This window comes from Ammospiza nelsoni, chromosome 9 (genome assembly GCF_027579445.1).
Source record: "Ammospiza nelsoni isolate bAmmNel1 chromosome 9, bAmmNel1.pri, whole genome shotgun sequence".
NCBI classification, from domain to species: domain Eukaryota; kingdom Metazoa; phylum Chordata; class Aves; order Passeriformes; family Passerellidae; genus Ammospiza; species Ammospiza nelsoni.
Genome location: NC_080641.1, coordinates 34331827 through 34348235, shown reverse-complemented (window position 1 = coordinate 34348235; position 16409 = coordinate 34331827). Strand labels below are relative to the sequence as shown.

General features: G+C 51.7%; 1 protein-coding gene across 1 annotated transcript; it reads right to left on the bottom strand.

Annotated features, from left to right (window-relative positions):
* Positions 1-639: 639 nt before the first annotated feature.
* Positions 640-2215, bottom strand: FOXD3 (forkhead box D3). Its single transcript, XM_059478486.1, has one exon. The coding sequence runs from the start codon at positions 2213-2215 to the stop codon at positions 1010-1012; it is 1206 nt and encodes a 401-aa protein (XP_059334469.1). The 3' UTR covers positions 640-1009.
* Positions 2216-16409: the final 14194 nt, after the last annotated feature.

The following is a 16409-nucleotide window of genomic DNA, read 5'->3' as shown; positions in this document are numbered from 1 at the left end:
TATTTTCCTGATCTAAACGAAAGATCCGCGCTCGGACACCGCACGGCCACGGCCTGAATAGATATATATTTTTTCCCCTCTAAAATAAATAGTAAACATTGATTAAATCAACCCAACGTGTTTTATTTAAAATAATTTCCCTTATAATTAGCCCCGACCGCAGACCCAAAGCGTACCTATTCCGGCCGGGAATGCCGCAGCGCCGGGATGTAGTGCTGAAGTCAGGCCGAGAAAAATTAATATATTTAGGGAAAAATCACGGCGCGCTCGCGGGAGTCTCGGATCTGCCGGGGAAGGTCGGATTTGGGAGGAACCGGGGTGATGCCGCCAACGAGCAGGGCCGGAGCGGGTGCAGGGACCGCGGGGAACCCGCCCGCGCCGCCGCCCGCGGAACCCAAAGCTCCGCGGCACCGGAGAACCGGAGCTCCGCGGCCGCGCCCCGAGCGCGCCCCTCCAGCCCCCGCGGCCGCGCAGCCCGTCCTGCGGGCGGGGGTCACAAAGACACCGCTCACACAGAGACGGGCAGAGCATTTTAAAAATTTATTTACAAAGTTGTGTACAACACGAAGGGATAACATTTAGAATACATATATTCATTCATATATAAACAGACTTCTATAATAGAATGACAGCGTTTTTCCTCCTTTTTTTTTTCTCTCCAAAATTCTCTTTTTGTTTTCTGTTCGTTCGTTTAATATTTAAAATTTCCCCCGCTTATTTCTGTTTTATACAATTATTTTTTTTCCCTCGTTTGTTCGTTTATTTCGGATAAAACCGCTCGGAGCGCCGGAACCTTCAAAAAAAGTGAAAGTTCGCAGCTCCTAATCGCGACCGTCATTTTCGCCTCTTTAGAAAAATAAAAACCCCGAAAGCAACGTCAGTGATTTTTGATACAAATATATACAAGCGGCGGCGGCGGCCGGTGCCCGCTGCTCCGCTGCTGCTGCGGCTCCGGGCGGCCGCGGAGCCCCGAGGGGGCGGCCGGAGCTGCCCGGGGCGCTGCCCGGGGCTACTGCGCGGGCCACTTGGCCTGCACGGCGGCGGCGGGGGCCGCGGGCTGCAGGAACTGCCCCGCGATGATGTTGGTAGGCACGCTGAGGATGGGCGCGATGGCCGCCGTGGTCCTGGCCAGCGCCAGCGGCTGGTGGGCCATGAGCGCCGACTGCACGGTGACCGGCGGCCGCAGGAAAGTCTGCGCGCTGGCGGCCGAGCTGGCGGCGGGCACGCCGATGATGTTCTCGATGCTGAAGGACGGGCGGCTGCTGGGCTCCGACTTGACGATGGAGCCGGCGGCGCCCAGGCTGTTGAGCTGCAGCTGCAGGCTGGGGCTGAGCTGGGAGTTGAAGGCTTTGCGGCTGAGCTCGCTGGACGGCAGCAGCGGCACGGCGGGCGGCAGCATGGGCCCCACCGGGGGGATGTAGGGGTACTGCAGCGCGGCCGCGGCCGCCGCGGGGTGCGTGTAGGCGCCGGGGTGCAGCCCGTAGGGGCGGCCGTAGGGTCCGGCCAGGCCGTAGGCGCCGAAGCCCTGCATCATCAGCGCCGTCTGGTCCCGCAGGTGCTCCTGCTGGTGCCGCTTGAAGCGCTTCCTGCGGCGGAGGAAGCTGCCGTTGTCGAACATGTCCTCGGACTGCGGGTCCAGCGTCCAGTAGTTGCCCTTGCCCGGGTTGCCGGGCTCCCGGGGGATCTTGACGAAGCAGTCGTTGAGGGAGAGGTTGTGACGGATGCTGTTCTGCCAGGCGGGGAACTTCTCCCGGTAGTAGGGGAAGCGGTTGCTGATGAACTCGCAGATGCCGCTGAGCGTCAGCTTCTTCTGCGGGCTCTGCAGGATGGCCATGGTGATGAGGGCGATGTACGAGTAGGGCGGCTTCACCAGGCTGCTCTTGGGCTTGCTCTGCCCCGCTGCCCCGCCGCCGCCGCCGCTCGCCCCCTCCTCGCCGCCCCCCTTGCCGCCCTCGGCCGCGCCGCCGGGGGCCGTCCCGGCCGGGCTCCCGCTGCCGCTGCTGCCGCTCTCCGCGCCCGCCTCCGCGGGCAGCGCCAGCTCCGCCGCCTCGTCCAGCGGCAGGCGCGGCAGGGCGGCGGGGCTGCCGGCCTCGCCCTCGCTGTCCTTGCCCGGCCCGTCGTCGCCCTCGCCCACCACGTCGATATCCACATCCTCGGCCGCCGGGACGGCGGGGCCGGACATGTCGCTGGCGCTGCCGCCGCCCGAGAGGGTCATCCCCGCTCGGCGGACGGGGCGCGGCGGCGGCGGCGGCGGGGCCTCCCGCCCGCACCGGGCTCCCCCCGCGCCCCGCTCCCGCCGCTGCTCCGACCGGCCCCGGGGGCTACACCCGAGCGGCCCGGCTGCGCCCCGCGGCGCCGTCCCCGCGGGGCATGGGGCGGCCGCGCCCGCTGCTCTCCCGTCCGCGGGGCTGCCCTGGCCGCCCGGTCACCTCCCGCCGCCGGGCATCGGGGCTCAGGCGGCGCCGCCGGATCCCGCCCGCCGCGATGCGCGCCCGGGGGCGCCGCGCATGGGGCCGCTCCGCGGGCCGCCGCCGCTCCACCGCTCCGCTCCGCGGCCGCGCCGCGCACCGCTCCGCCGCCCTCCGCGCCGCCTGGGCTGCTTTTTTTTCTCTTTCCTCTTCCCTCTTTGCTCCTCTGGTCTGGGGTTTTTTTGGCCGCTGTTTTTTCCCCCCCTCGGCGGAGGGAGGGGACGGAGCTGCCGGCGGCCGGGCCGGGCGGGGTGGGGGCAGGAGGCCGGGGGTCGCGGGGCCTCGCTCGCCACTTTGGCAGCGCGGCGGTCCCGACTGCCTGATAGATTACTTTCCCGTTAAAGATATACTCGGAGGCGGCTCCACGTGACCGCCTGACGTCAGGCGCCCCGCTGTGAAGTCATGCAAAACTCGAGTTGTTTCATGGACTGTCAACAAAGAGCGGCGGCGGCTCCGCTCGGCCCGCCCCGACGGGGCCCGACGGCACCGGCACCGTTCGGCCCCCGCGGAAGCGCCGCCGCTCCGGGGCTCGCCGCTGCCGCTCTCGGTGCGCAGCGCCCGGAGCCGCCGCTCTCGGGGCGCTCGGCAGCGCAGGCTCGGCGGATGCGCCGCCGCAGGAGCGCTTAAAAGCACCAAGTTTGGGCTTTGAAACCACTTTTCTGCGGGTTTCTATTTTTTAAAATTTTTAATTTTTATTTTTTTTTCCCCAGCGGCAGCAGCACCAGCTGGCAACGGAAGACCAGAGAATAGCTATTGATTTATCTATTAGGTTAGTTGCAGAGAGAAATAAAAAAGACGTAAAATAACAAAGGAAAACTATAAATAAAGAACCTTTTAGCCGGTTACTTTTTTTTTTCTTTGCTTTTTTTCTCTTTTTTTTTTTTTTTTTTTTTTTTTCTTTCCAGAGGTGTTAACGACTTAATCATTGCGGGCTTTAGCATATGAAAAAGTAGGAAATGAGGGAGTGTGTGTGAATGTGAGGACCGTATTGCCGCGGCCCCAGGTAAGCCCCGGCCCGGGGAAAGGCGCCCGGCGGGGCGGGAGGGGGCCCGGCCGCCGGCCCTGCCCCGGTGCGGAACCCGGGCGGCTCCGGGGTTTGGCTTTTCCATCCGTCCCGCCGAGCCCTTCGCTCTGCTGCTTCCCGCACGTGTTGTCCGCTTTCGGTAAATACAATTAAATTAGGGAAATGCCCCAGGAGTCAACGATTTCCTACGAGCGGCGCTGGTTTAGGGAGAGCCATTCCCGTCCTTGTCCCAGAGCCGTCGGGGCTCGGAGGGGTCGCTGTCCCGGGCCCGTTCCCGGGGGTGGATGGGGGACCCTTCCCGCGGGCGCGGAGCCGCTTTTCCCCCGTGTCCCGCAGGATCTCCGTGACCTCCGCACCCGCGCACCGCCCGCTGTCACACGCGCGGTCACAGAGCCACACGCTCACACACACTCGCCTTGTGTGACACCCTGCGCGCCACAAAGCCTCTCCCAGGGAAAAAAAGAGGAAAAACTGCAACTCCGCAGCCCCCTGTTCCATTTGTTGCGCTTTTCTTCGGCACAATAAAAGTCAAATTAATTGATTCGCGTTATTAATTACGGTGCTTAGCGTGAAAAGAAACGTTTCCCCTCGATTAGGGCTCCATTGTGCTAATCCCGTGTTCAATCACGGCTGCCGGCTGAGCGGGGCCGCCCCGCTCCGCGCCTCTCCGCGCCCCTCCGCGGCTCCCCGGCCTTCACCTGCTGGAGTTCAGGGCAGCATTTCCATCCCCATCCCGTTGGAAACTATTCAGGAGCCCACCCGGGCGGAGAAAAGCTTTGCTAAAAATCAGGAAAGTTTCCCCCAAATAAAGCGGGAGCCCCCGAACCCGTGGAAGTTCAAGGGCTGGAGGGGAGCGGGAGCAGGAGCCGCGTCCTGCAAAGCGATAAAACAATTAAAGCAGCGCCCGTGGAGGTGGAAACCCACGATAATGACACGGCCAGAAATAGAAAGTGGGCGCCCATATAGACAGATAGATTTAGCAACAGGAGAAAAACAAACTGTATCGTCCGGATCGATACGGAGTCAAATAGAGACACGGCAGCGCAACGGGAAAAGGGAGGATGGAATAAGTTATGATAGAGAGGGAGAAATTAATTACAACTCAATTTGATTCTAATATGGGAAAGCAAGATCCTGGGCTGCGAAGCGAGTTAAAAATAAATCTGGAGGCTGAGCCTCGGGGGTGGGGGGGATTGTGGAGGAAAGACAGGGCTGGGGCGATTTCTGCTTCTGTAATCGTTTTAAAGGAAGGAGAAACCAAAGGTGTCCCCTTTCAGCTCCTTAAGCCTATTACTTTCACTAATGAGTTATATAAATCGTTGACCTGACCTGGATTAAACCAGCATTGTCGTTCGGTACAAACGTGCGGGGGTAACGGGGCTCGCAGGAAAGGGGCTGCGGGTGAGAAATCCCTGTAAAATAAACACATCCAAGGGAGGGGACACGACAGGGACACGCAGACATCCCCCGGCCGCCAGGATCGGGGTCGGGGCCGAAATGGGGCGAGCGGCGGGGCCTGGAACCCCCTTCAGCAGGGCTTTCGCTGAAGATGTAGATTATTAAATATATATAATTTCCATCCTTCTATTCTTAGGCCTCTATTTGCACGTGTTTGGATTATTATTTTTCTTTTTCTTTCTTTCTTTTTTTTTTTCCTTTTTTATTTTTTTAATCGTAATAAATCGCTCGTAAACTCGGCAGACCTCAGTGTAAAACGAAATTGGTCATGTTTCCAAAACGGTTTCGGATTTATTTGTATTGGAAATGTACAAACATCCATTCTGGTAAAAGGCAACACGTTTAATTAACGATGAGAGAGCAGTTAGGGGCAGAAAGCTAGTAAAATTGTGTGATAAATTTATGGCATTGTTAGCGTGCTTTTAATTATGGCTATTATGTTAATTATTTCACATTAGCATGGAGTTATCAGCAGCATGTCAGATTTAATCAAAACGAGCCTTTCTCTCGAAAACTGTGCTTTTCGCTCGCCGCGAGGAGAACGGGGGGTCCCGAGCCGAAACCGCTTCCCCCCTTCTTTATTTATTTAAAAATAAGTAAATGAAGGCTTTTAAAAAGAGACTTCCCAATGAAAAGAGTGGCTGGACGTGATCCGGGCTGGTGCAGGCGGCAGATCCCTTTAGGCTACAGCGAGCAGCGCAGGGAGGCTGAGGAGAGAAGCGACGCTCTTGTTTTTTAGGAATTCACCATTTTCACCCCCTCCGGAGAAGGCATTTTATCATTTTGGATCATTCTGTCAAACAATATGATGTTGCTCATTTTTATCTGTCCCGTTTTACAAAGCCCCCGTTCACACTGCTGGCCAGGACAACGCGCCTCAGTACAAAAGAATAAAAGAGACAAGCCGGGAGGATACGGGATCGCTGCGTGGATCAAAACGGAGGAAAGAGGAGGAGGTGTGTGCGAGTGTGAGTGCGTGTGTGTGAGTGTGAGTGTGTGTGTGTGTGTGTGTGTGTGTGTGTGAGTGTGTGTGTGTGTGAGTGCGTGTGTGAGTGCGTGTGTGAGTGTGTGAGTGTGAGTGTGAGTGTGTGTGTGTGTGTGTGTGTGTGTGTGTGTGTGTGTGTGTGAGTGTGTGTGTGTGAGTGTGTGTGTGAGTCTGTCTGTGTGTGTGTGTGTGTGTGCGTGTGAGTGTGTGTGTGTGTGCGTGTGCGCGGTGGGCTCGCTGGGGCCCGGCCCGGCTCCGTGCCCGGCGCTGCCCCGCAGCTCCGCGCCCGCGGCTCCCGCATCCGCTCCGCACCCCGCGGGGCCGCTGCTGCCGGGGGAGCGCCCCGCCGCCTCCCCAAAGCCTTGCGGAGCTCCCGTGCAGGAATAAGAAGAATTGAACGCAGAGAAATACAAAGAGAAATGAAACCCCGCAGGTGTGCCGGCAGCGAGGCGGGCCGCGGAGTTTTGGGGCGCTCCGTCCGCGCCCGCGGAGAGCGGCGGCCATCGCTCCGCGCAGCCCCGCGCAGCCCGGCCGGCCCTGCCCGCGCCCCCTGCTCCGGCCGGCCCCGCTCCCCCTTCCCCACGGGAGCGGGGGGCTGCGACCACGGCAGCTGCTGGCTTATTTTTAGAGCATTTCCATTCCTCCGGTTAATTTTAGATCGATCCATTATTTAGCCCCAGTTCGCCTTTAGGGAAACCCAAGCTGGGGGCGGCCGGCGCTCCGCGGCCGCGGGACTTTCCCCCGTGCGAGGTGCGCGGCCGCGCAGCCAAGGCAACTTTGGGGATCCCCCCTCGCCCCCTGGGCGCTGCCGGAGGGACGGGGGGCGAGGGGCGCCTCCCCCGGCTGGCCCCGCGTGTCCCCGCGCTCTTTGCGCGCTGCCTCTCCCGCTGAGCCTGGCTCTCACCAGGCGCTGGTTTTCCACGTCCTGCAGCCTTTTCCCCTTTGGGAGATCCCCCCAAATCCACACACGCTCCCCCCTGCCCGCCCCTCCGAGCAGGGCCGAGGTGCCGGGGCTGCTCCGCGGGTCCGGCCCAGGGGGACGGCGGGTGCGTGGAGGAGGCACGGACCCCCCGTGCGGCCTCTCGGGGGATGCGGGTGTCGGTGCGGTTCACATTGATGGGGCCGCACATGCTCCCCCCGGGCAGCCCCCGCCGTCGGGGCTCAGCCCCGCACCGTGTCCATCCTCCCTCAGCCCCGCACCGTGTCCACTCTCCCTCAGCCCCGCACCGTGTCCATCCTCCCTCAGCCCCGCACCGTGTCCATCCTCCCTCAGCCCCGCACCGTGCCCATCCTCCCTCAGCCCCGCACCGTGTCCACCCTCCCTCAGCCCCGCACCGTGTCCACCCTCCCTCAGCCCCGCACCCTGTCCATCCTCCCTCAGCCCCGCACCCTGTCCATCCTCCCTCAGCCCCGCACCCTGTCCATCCTCCCTCCGCCCCTGCGGCTGCACCCGGAGCCTCTCCCTGCTCCGGATCCAAACGCCGTGCTGGTGCAGAACCGCGAATCGCCTTCACTTTGGGGCTCGTTTCTCCTTGGCGCTGGTCATTGCTCCTCTGTGCTCCCCTCCCCTGCGAGCTGGCACGGTGCAGGTGGAGGGACACCCGGCCGTGCTGGCTCGGCTCGGCTCGGCTCGGCTCGCAGGGAGACGTCCCCGACTTGGATACAGGCAGGAAAACATCCCGGGGAGCTGGCAAAACCAGGCAGCAGCGCTCAGGTGTGCCAAGGAATCCTCTTGGGACCACAAAATAAAATCAAAAGGGTCAGAAGAGTGGAGCCTGGTACAGGTTAGAGATTTGGATGCTTTACAAAGCAAGGAGAGAAAAAAATTAATCAAATAAGTTAAAATATAGAATTATTATTAGGCAAATGAGGCTGCGTGAGCAGAGGAGCTCTGCCGCCTTTTGGGCGAGAGGGCTGCAAAGTTAGCTGAGACCTGATTTGAAAAACAAAAAACAAAATACACCCAAACATTTGGCAGTCGTTCAATCAAAATTCGTTTGTTCTTCAGATTCTCATTTTGCAAATCCCCACTCTAAACAAATGGAGATTTATCCCCAGCTTTGGCTGCAAGCACCTGCACCCACTCCCGCAGTCCCACGCAGCCCTGGCATCCAGCAGTGCTGATTCCTGGAAGGGCCCTGCTCACGTCCCCAAACATCCCCAAAAAATGGCTAAAATCCATCCCTGCACACGCTGGCACATCCCTGCCCCTGGAGGAGGCTCCTGTACTGTGAGCCGTAATAAATACACAGGAGCAAAATTCACAGGCAAAAAAAATTCCTTTAAATTTGATTGATTGGAATTCGTGGAGGGAAGGGATGGGTGGGAAGGGGGCCCCTGGACAGGGGTGTGGGGGAGGCACAGGGCAGCCCCCAGCCCTGCTCCATATCGGGGTGAGACATGGGGCACCCCCAGGGAATGGCTGCTGTGGGAAGGGATGTGCTTAGGCCACTCTTGCTCCTCCAAAACCTGGGCATTCCTCCATTTAGGGATGGAAAGGGCACTCTGGAGAGAAGGTTTTGTGAGAAAATGAGGGATTTTTATGTGAAAATGCCCCTGTTTATCTGAATAAACCAACACGACAGAGTATTTTTTCCTTCATGTCCGTTTGGCCCGAGGGGATGGTGCAAGTTTGGCAGCGAATATGGGGACATGCCTTCAGAGAGTGGGTGAAGCACAAAAAGGAGAGACACGACTCAAAATGAGGAGCCACGGAGAGGTGGCAGCTCCTTTCACGGCCTGTCCCGGCGGGTTTACTTGGCTGGTAGGCAGAGGTGTGAGGGACACGCAGCAGGGCTGCTTGCTCAGTTATCCCCTGGCCAGCCAGATGCAAATGAAGACGCTAAGAGGATTTCCAGGGCTGCGAGGAAATCCCTTGGCTGAAAACTGGGAGCTCTCCATGGGCTGCCCCAGTGCTCCTGGCAGCATTTAACTCACAGATTCCCCACACCGTGAGATCCACCAGCTGATTTCATTTCATTTCATTTCATTCCATTCCTCAGCACAGCCAGGACACTGGTGGGAGCCAGCTCCCCCTCCCCGTGCTCTGCTGCTTCCCAGGGCTTTGTTTGTTTGTTTTTAGCAGGATAGTTCTGTACAGCACCCTCGATGCCCTTTATTAAGCGCGCCAAGACAAGCGGTGAGTTATGGCTGTTGTTAATAAAATTACTCCGCTAATATTTTTCCCCAACTCGTGGAATATTATTGATGGGTCAGGGATGGGCCCATGCATCACCCCAGCTCCACGTGCACCATCCAAATGGGGCCTTGGTGGAGCGTAAGTGGTGCACAGGCCTTTTATGGGCCTTCTGCAGAACGCTGAATTTTACCCAAAATGCAGGTTAAAACCCATGTTAGGTATTAATGTAATCAGGTCCATAATCTCTCTATCAAAAACTCCCCAAGCACCTCTTCACCTGCTAAACCAGGTAGCTCCTTATCTGGAGAGTGCTGTAACACATTCTAGGGGACTTCTTGGCTCTTTTTGGGAAAGAAAATATGCATTTCTCAGCGCCTGCAAGTCCTGGCTTAGGGCAGAGACACCAAAGGGCCATCCTGACCGCCAGTCCAACATTTTCCTCCTCCACCTTCAAACACAGAATTAAATGATCACAATTTTTCTATGAAAACTTGGTGACCTCCACAAACATCTTGGAAACAGAAGCACCAGCTGTAGAAGGAAAAAAATCCTGCTTTATTCCCCCCCATCAAAATCTATTTTTTAAGACCAAAAATATATATATTTTTAATTTTTCTGGGGCAACACACTTCCAGGAGAGCTGCAGATTCCTTCCCCCATGAAAATTTATCAGCTTCATTCATCAGGGCATTTCTGCAAATTCCATTTAGATCCTTCACCTTATTAGAGGTATTTTATTAAACATTTTATTAAAGTCTTTTAATGCCTTCCAGGGCATGTTGTAAAACCCTACTGATTTCAGAAGCTTCTGGATGAGCTTTTCCAGCACTCCCATGTTGAGAGCACATGTTGGCAACTCAGCTCCTGTCTAGGACAGGACAGAAAAAACCAGGGAGGATTTTAACTTTGACCAAAATCATTAAAGGGTGATATTTCCAATTAAAAGTGGAGGATGTGAAGAAGAAGTATTTATTCCCTAAAACACATCAATGTTTTTTTTTGTTGGATTTCCTGCTTTTGCTCAGGTAAGAAAAATTTCCAAGAGGAATTCCAGCTGAGGAAGTGATGAAACACATTGAGCTGGGTCAGGCAGTATTTGCAGTCTGTAAATAAAGATTATTTAGGGACTCTTGTTAAAGTATTCTGTGATAGAAGAGTTCAACAGGCATTTTTAAATGGATTCTGAGCAACTGGGCAGAGAGAAAATATGTCTGTGGGACCATGAAACATTTATCTGTCCAGAAGGAGACAGGGGAAAAAAAAAAAAACAGGAATGATCTATCATAAGGGAGGAAATCTGCACCTCAGCATTTGCCAAAATGTCTTAATTGCTTTGTAAACTCATCTAAATAAATAAAACGTGGAGGGCTGTCTGGGCTCTCTGCTAAGGAGCACTGAGTATTGCCTGGGGATAAAAATCTTAATCCTGCCCAGGGCTGGGCTTGTGGCCAGTCTGGGACTGGCTGCTGCTGGTGCAGGAGGTCAGGATGTGGCCACAGGGCTTGGAGCAGGTCCTGGGGGTGGGCAGTGATCCCTGCCCCAGCCTTGGCCACAGACAGCAAACTCACACCCTTTGTGGCTCCTCCTCGCTTGTTTTTTTACTGCTCCTTGTGTTTTTCCGGGTGAAAGTGGCTCTGTGGTACTCACAGGTCATTCAGGGCTTGCACACCGTGGTTGTAAGAGGGCTGCTTGGCTTTATTTAAAACCTTCCACTTTTTGTGGCTTTCCTCCTCAAAACCCACATGAGGTCATTGCTCAGGGATGTGTTACACACTCTCCAGACAAGGAGTTACCTGGTTCAGCAGGTGAAGAGGGGCTTGGGGAGATTTTGATGGGGAGATTATGGACCTGATTACACTCTCATGGCTCCTGTGACAAAGGCGATTGTGCCCCTGTGCTCCTCTGTGGTGACAGCCTACCTCCAGCTCTGGGTCCCATCAGGATGTGGAGCTGCAGGATAAAACCCAGAGATGCTCCAGGATGGAGCTCCTGTGCTCTGGAGCCAGGCTGGGGCTGCTCACCTGGAGAAGGGAAGGCTCCAGGGAGAGCTCAGAGCCCCTAAAGGGGCACAGCATTTAAACCATGTAGATTAATGAGACTTAAATGTGTGCTTCAGGTTAACAATATTCTAAGGCTGAACTGGAGCTTCATTTTCCACATAGGTCTTGTTCAAATTTGTAAGGTAAATTTTCATCTTCATATATATGAAATATCTTCCTTCCTGCCTTTCTCCTGATAGATTTTACCATTTTATTTTCATTTCTTAGTGAACCTCGACCTGGAGCAATGGTCATTCCTGTACTGAGGCTGCAGCAAAGGCAGCTCCTGAGTGGCTTCAGGCTGGAAATGGGGCTGGTGGGTGTTTAACAAACACAAACCAGATGAGAGAGCATCATATTTAGATTAATAAACTGTAATTTCTGACAAAGGTAACTGTCACCTTCTGTTTCATTCTGTGCATTTATTTTTGCTCATGGAGAGAGGATGACCAGAGGAGGTTCGTGGCCGAGACTTGTCACACTATCCTGTTGCTTTGGCTTTTATTAATTAATTAATTAGGCTTCTAATAACTAACAGCCCAGTTCTGCACTCCTTTTGCATGCAAAAAAGGGCATTTTCTCATAAAGCTGTGCTGGATCCTGAACAACTTCACTCATGGCATTGATTCCATTGCAGTACTTGTTTGCAGGAGTTTTTCCCTGAGTTGGTAAGGGTTTTTCAGGCTGTCATTCTGGGAAGGACATATGTCCAGCATAGCTATAGCTAGCATGTCCTGCATGATTTACATGTTTCTTACGTGTGTGAAATGTAATATACTTATATGTTTTGGAGCCATGCATTTAGATATGATCTCACATAAGTCTGGCAGATAAATATGTTCATCTCATATAGCACTGACATACTTATTTTCACTTAGGACTGCTTTTTTTCAAGGACTTCTTTCTGTCCTTGGTGTTGGTTCAGCTAGAGCATTATTAGGTCCAAATTTTCCCTTCAAATTTCAGTCATTGAAATAAAACCACGTAAGCAACGTAACTGTTGTGTTTAAGTTAAATATTAATGTTAAATATTAATGTTAGGTATGGATCCAGTGGTGGAAAGATTGTATGTATGGGATTTGATAATTGCTAGGAACGGGAATGATGTTTTATATTCTCTCTGCCCATGACATTTCAGTGACCAGTCTTTATTCCTTCAAAGAATGACATGGAACAGGCTGAGCTGCAGCTCCTGACCAGGTGAATGGCACCTCCCTTGAAAAACAACTTTGTGCAACTCACTGCCAGAATTACCTGGACAGAAATCTCCTTAAATTTGTGTTTCTTTCACATTGCTCATTTCCTGAAGCTGAGGAAGAAGGGGGAGCAAGAGGAGTATCCCGATTCTGAGGAAGGTAGGAATCTGAAAATGGAGAACTTAAAAAAAAAATCAAGAGGAGAAATTAATTAAATAAATGCTAATATAGAAGTAAAAAACCCCACTGCCTGACAGGAGAGCAGCATTTTAATGGCATAACTCGTGAATAATCTTGCTGAAAGGTCTTTGTGCTCGCTGCCCTTTGGTACCTGACTGTGCTTCTGTGCTGCAATGTTTGCTCCTGGTTTCTCCTGCTAAAGTTTATAAAGCCAACTTAAAAAAAAAAAAAGGGGGAAGTGTTTCCATAATTATCTCCTCACCAATCTACTGCAGTAAATTACCCCCCAGCCCCATGCCTTGGTGCTTAACACAAACCCGATGAGAGAGCCTCATATTTAGTTTAATAAACTGTAATTTCTGACAAAGGTAACTGTCACCTTCTGTTTCATTCTGTGCGTTTATTTTTCAAGCACCAGAGCTGACCTCCGAACTCAATCTGCACTTGCCTATTGATGCATAAATATCTGTAATATCACAGTAAATTAAATTCAGTTTTAAAGGGTTTCTATTTAACAATCTGTCAGAACTTTCACAGCGTTTGATTTCTAGTTTCCTCTGTCCACTGACAGGTTTATCTCGATATGGCTTGATTAATGAAACCTTTTATTTGCAGTAAGCACACCTATTATTACCATAATCTCTTAATGCTTGCTTAGGCAACATTGTACTCTGACAGCAGGGCTCCAAAAACTTCCAGCCCCTTCACTCCTCAGCAGAACAGGCAGCAGGATTTGGGGTTAGAGAAGGGATGGCAGGGGATGGAGAAGTGGAAGTCCTGCTCTCCACTTTTGGGGATCTTTGAAAAATCGATCAGTTCCCCAGTTTAGCAGGTTTGGAAATGTTATTTTAATGGAATAAATGTGTGGCTTATTAGAAAGTATTTTCAGCTAAGATTAACAAATCCACATTTAGTTTTGATTAGTGTTTCCTAGGGAGGAAAGGGATGTCCTCAAGATGAGTTCTTATGGATGATTTGTTGAATTTAGAGAAATACACAACAGGATAGCCTGGAGAAGTTTGTATAGGTTTCGACATCAGAGTTGTTGACTCCAATTCCTGGTTTTCTTAGGAAAACCCTGGGAAAATCACTTCATCTCTCTGTGCAGTAATCCCATCTCACTGATGGTTGTGGGTAATGGAATAAATAGAATTACACCACGTGAGGGACAGAACAAAACTGCTCCAGATGAGAGACAGGCCAAAATATTCCGAATTTCTTTCCTTACTGCACAGGAGGAAGTTGAGTTCCTGATCCCCCACACTTCCAGCATGCAGAGTGTCTGAGGAGAGCTCTGCAGCAGGGACTTGGGTGAAAGATGAGGTGCCTTGGTACCCTGAGCAGGAGAGAATGAGGAAGGAACCAGCAAGTCACACCCCTGGAGTAGGAAAAGAGGTGATTTTCATCCCTGAGACAGCTTCATGTTTAGACACATTAAGGAGCACTGCAAATTTGCCTGGGTCCCTGAGGAGTTTCTCTTTGCAGGTGAGGATGGACTTGCAGCCCCAGGGAGAGCAAAGGGAGCTGTGACTCCAAATTCACCACGGCCATGGTTCACTGGGAGTTTGATTCCATTCCTATTCTTGTTTACAGCTGGGGTTTGGGCTTTTTCCAAGCTGCTCCTGACTGGGAGTTCTTTGTTATAAGCTGATTGTCAGACTCTGTTAGATCCTGAAAATAAAGACCCCACCTCCCAACCTGAGCACCTGAAATGAGACTGAATAATTTAGGTGGGCTCTGATTTTTGGGTTGTCTCCAAATTTCCAGGGACACCCTTTGCTTTTTAGCTCTTCAGGATCTCTCTTCTGTTGAAATCCACATCCCTCTGGAATCAGGCACAAAGTTGCCAGTGAAGATTTGACTGCTTGCATGCCAACATAAGAATCCCATGTGGAAAATGTCACTCCAAACAGTCACAAATCCCTCTTGTGCAGAAATATCAAGAATTTCCATGTCAGCACTACTAAAAAGGAGAATAATTCTGAAGGTGATTTGTGCACTTGTTTCTTCAGGATGAAAACATTTCAAGAGGTTGATTGCATTAAGATGTTAATCAGCATCAGGAAACACATTCTGAGCTCTGCAGTAAGACCCAGAGAGGCACTGGCACTGCTCAATAAACTCACAAATGAGGATTACATTTGTCTGTACAAAAGCACATGCAAAATCTGTCTACACAAGCACTCTGCACATATAAATCTCATCTCAGAACGTTTTCACGGTATAAAAACTTGGAGAGACTCATTAGAAGCAAATTGTATATTTTGAATCAATAAATGCAATATGGTTCGATGGCCCTGCACCCAGTGTGTGTTTCTGCAGCTCCAGGAGAGGCCCTTGCAATACACAACTGCCTGTCATAAAAGTGTTTATTTGCTCTGAAGTCCACATTCTGCTCCTGCAACCCTGCTGCTAGAATTATTATAATTCTCCAACACGTTTCAGACTTTTTTGGGTTGTTTCACACTCTGCTTTTTAACCTTCAACAACAAATATTGTTGTATCATGAAGACAGCAAATCCAAACAATTACATATGTAGTCCAAAGGCATACACAAGAAAATCAATATTTGACATCTTTGCAACTCCCTCCTTGGAGCAGCGCTCAATAGCTCTTATTCATTATACACTTATATCTCTTTCAGATTCGCCTTTGTCACCAGAAACCCATTTTTTTTTCTCCTTTGACTTCCACATAACTTCTTTGCCCTGTACTTTTACAGATGCCTTCTGGCTATAAATACTAATGAAATCTCTTTGCTTAATTCAATTTTGCTGGTACACTTACAGTTATGACCTAACTTTCCCACGAGAGAGACTGATTGAACATTCCAATACCTTATGGATGGGAGCAAACACTCCACAGAACTGGACTGACAATTTCCATAATTATAGAATTCACAGCCTAATGACCTTAAAAAACAATAAAAAGATCTCTTGTTAATTCCATTTCTGTTACTGACATTCAAGATATTTCATTTTTCACAGGACAACAAATTTACTTTTTATTTTCAAAAGAGCAGTCTATCCTTTTACCCTAGATTAAATTTTCTGAATATTGAAGGATTTCATTGAATATTTAGCATTTCTTTGTCTTTTAAAAGTTAGAATATTTATGATCCTTAGAATGCTCCTGACTGATTTATAGCAATCAATTATAAGAGTGCGTTTTGAAATAGCCCTTTTAAAAATGAAGAATAGAATAATTAAAAAGATCAGAAGTCCTCCCTTGCATATAATTATTTCATTATTTCATTACAGTGCAGAAATTGTTTTTGCTGACTGCGAACAATTTTAATTGAGCAAAAGCTGTATTAATATACGATAGCAAGCAGTTCTTCCTAAGAAATAAGAGCACTAATTGCCTAAATTTTTATTCAGCACAGTGAGCCTTAAAAGCCACATTGTAATATAAACCTAATCACTGCCTACAGTGGATCCTCTTGCCGTGGTGGAGACATTCCCAAAGCACAGCCTTGCTGTGCAGTTGATTTATGCCTTCAACAGGTTTATTGCTGCCTGAAGCATTTGTTTGGGTGCTGATTTGTGGCAGGTGAGAGCAGAGAGCTCTGTGCCAACCCAAGCAGAGCTTGGCCACCCAGGGCCACCTTGTCCCCATGTTTTGGTGGGGACACCAGCAGGGTGGTGCCCACGTTGCTGTGGCTCCTCACTTCCCATCTGCTCCCCTCTCCAGCTGCTCCAGGGTTTCCATCTGAGCAGTGGGGAGGAAGTGAAGCACCACCAGGGAGAAATTAAAAGCAGGAGCTTGGCTTTGGTGTCTTGAATCACCGTGGGAGCGAGGTTTCCCCTCACTGTGAGGATTTGGGGAGCTTGAGCTGTTGCTGGAAGCTCTGAGCTGTACAGACCCCAGCCTGGGTAGGTGTCCCTGCTTTTCCAAGGAAAAGGTGATGGTGTTTGCAG

Excerpts from the sequence above, each read along its gene's own strand:
- FOXD3 (XM_059478486.1), bottom strand. The coding sequence starts at position 2,215 with ATGACCCTCTCGGGCGGCGGCAGCGCCAGCGACATGTCCGGCCCCGCC.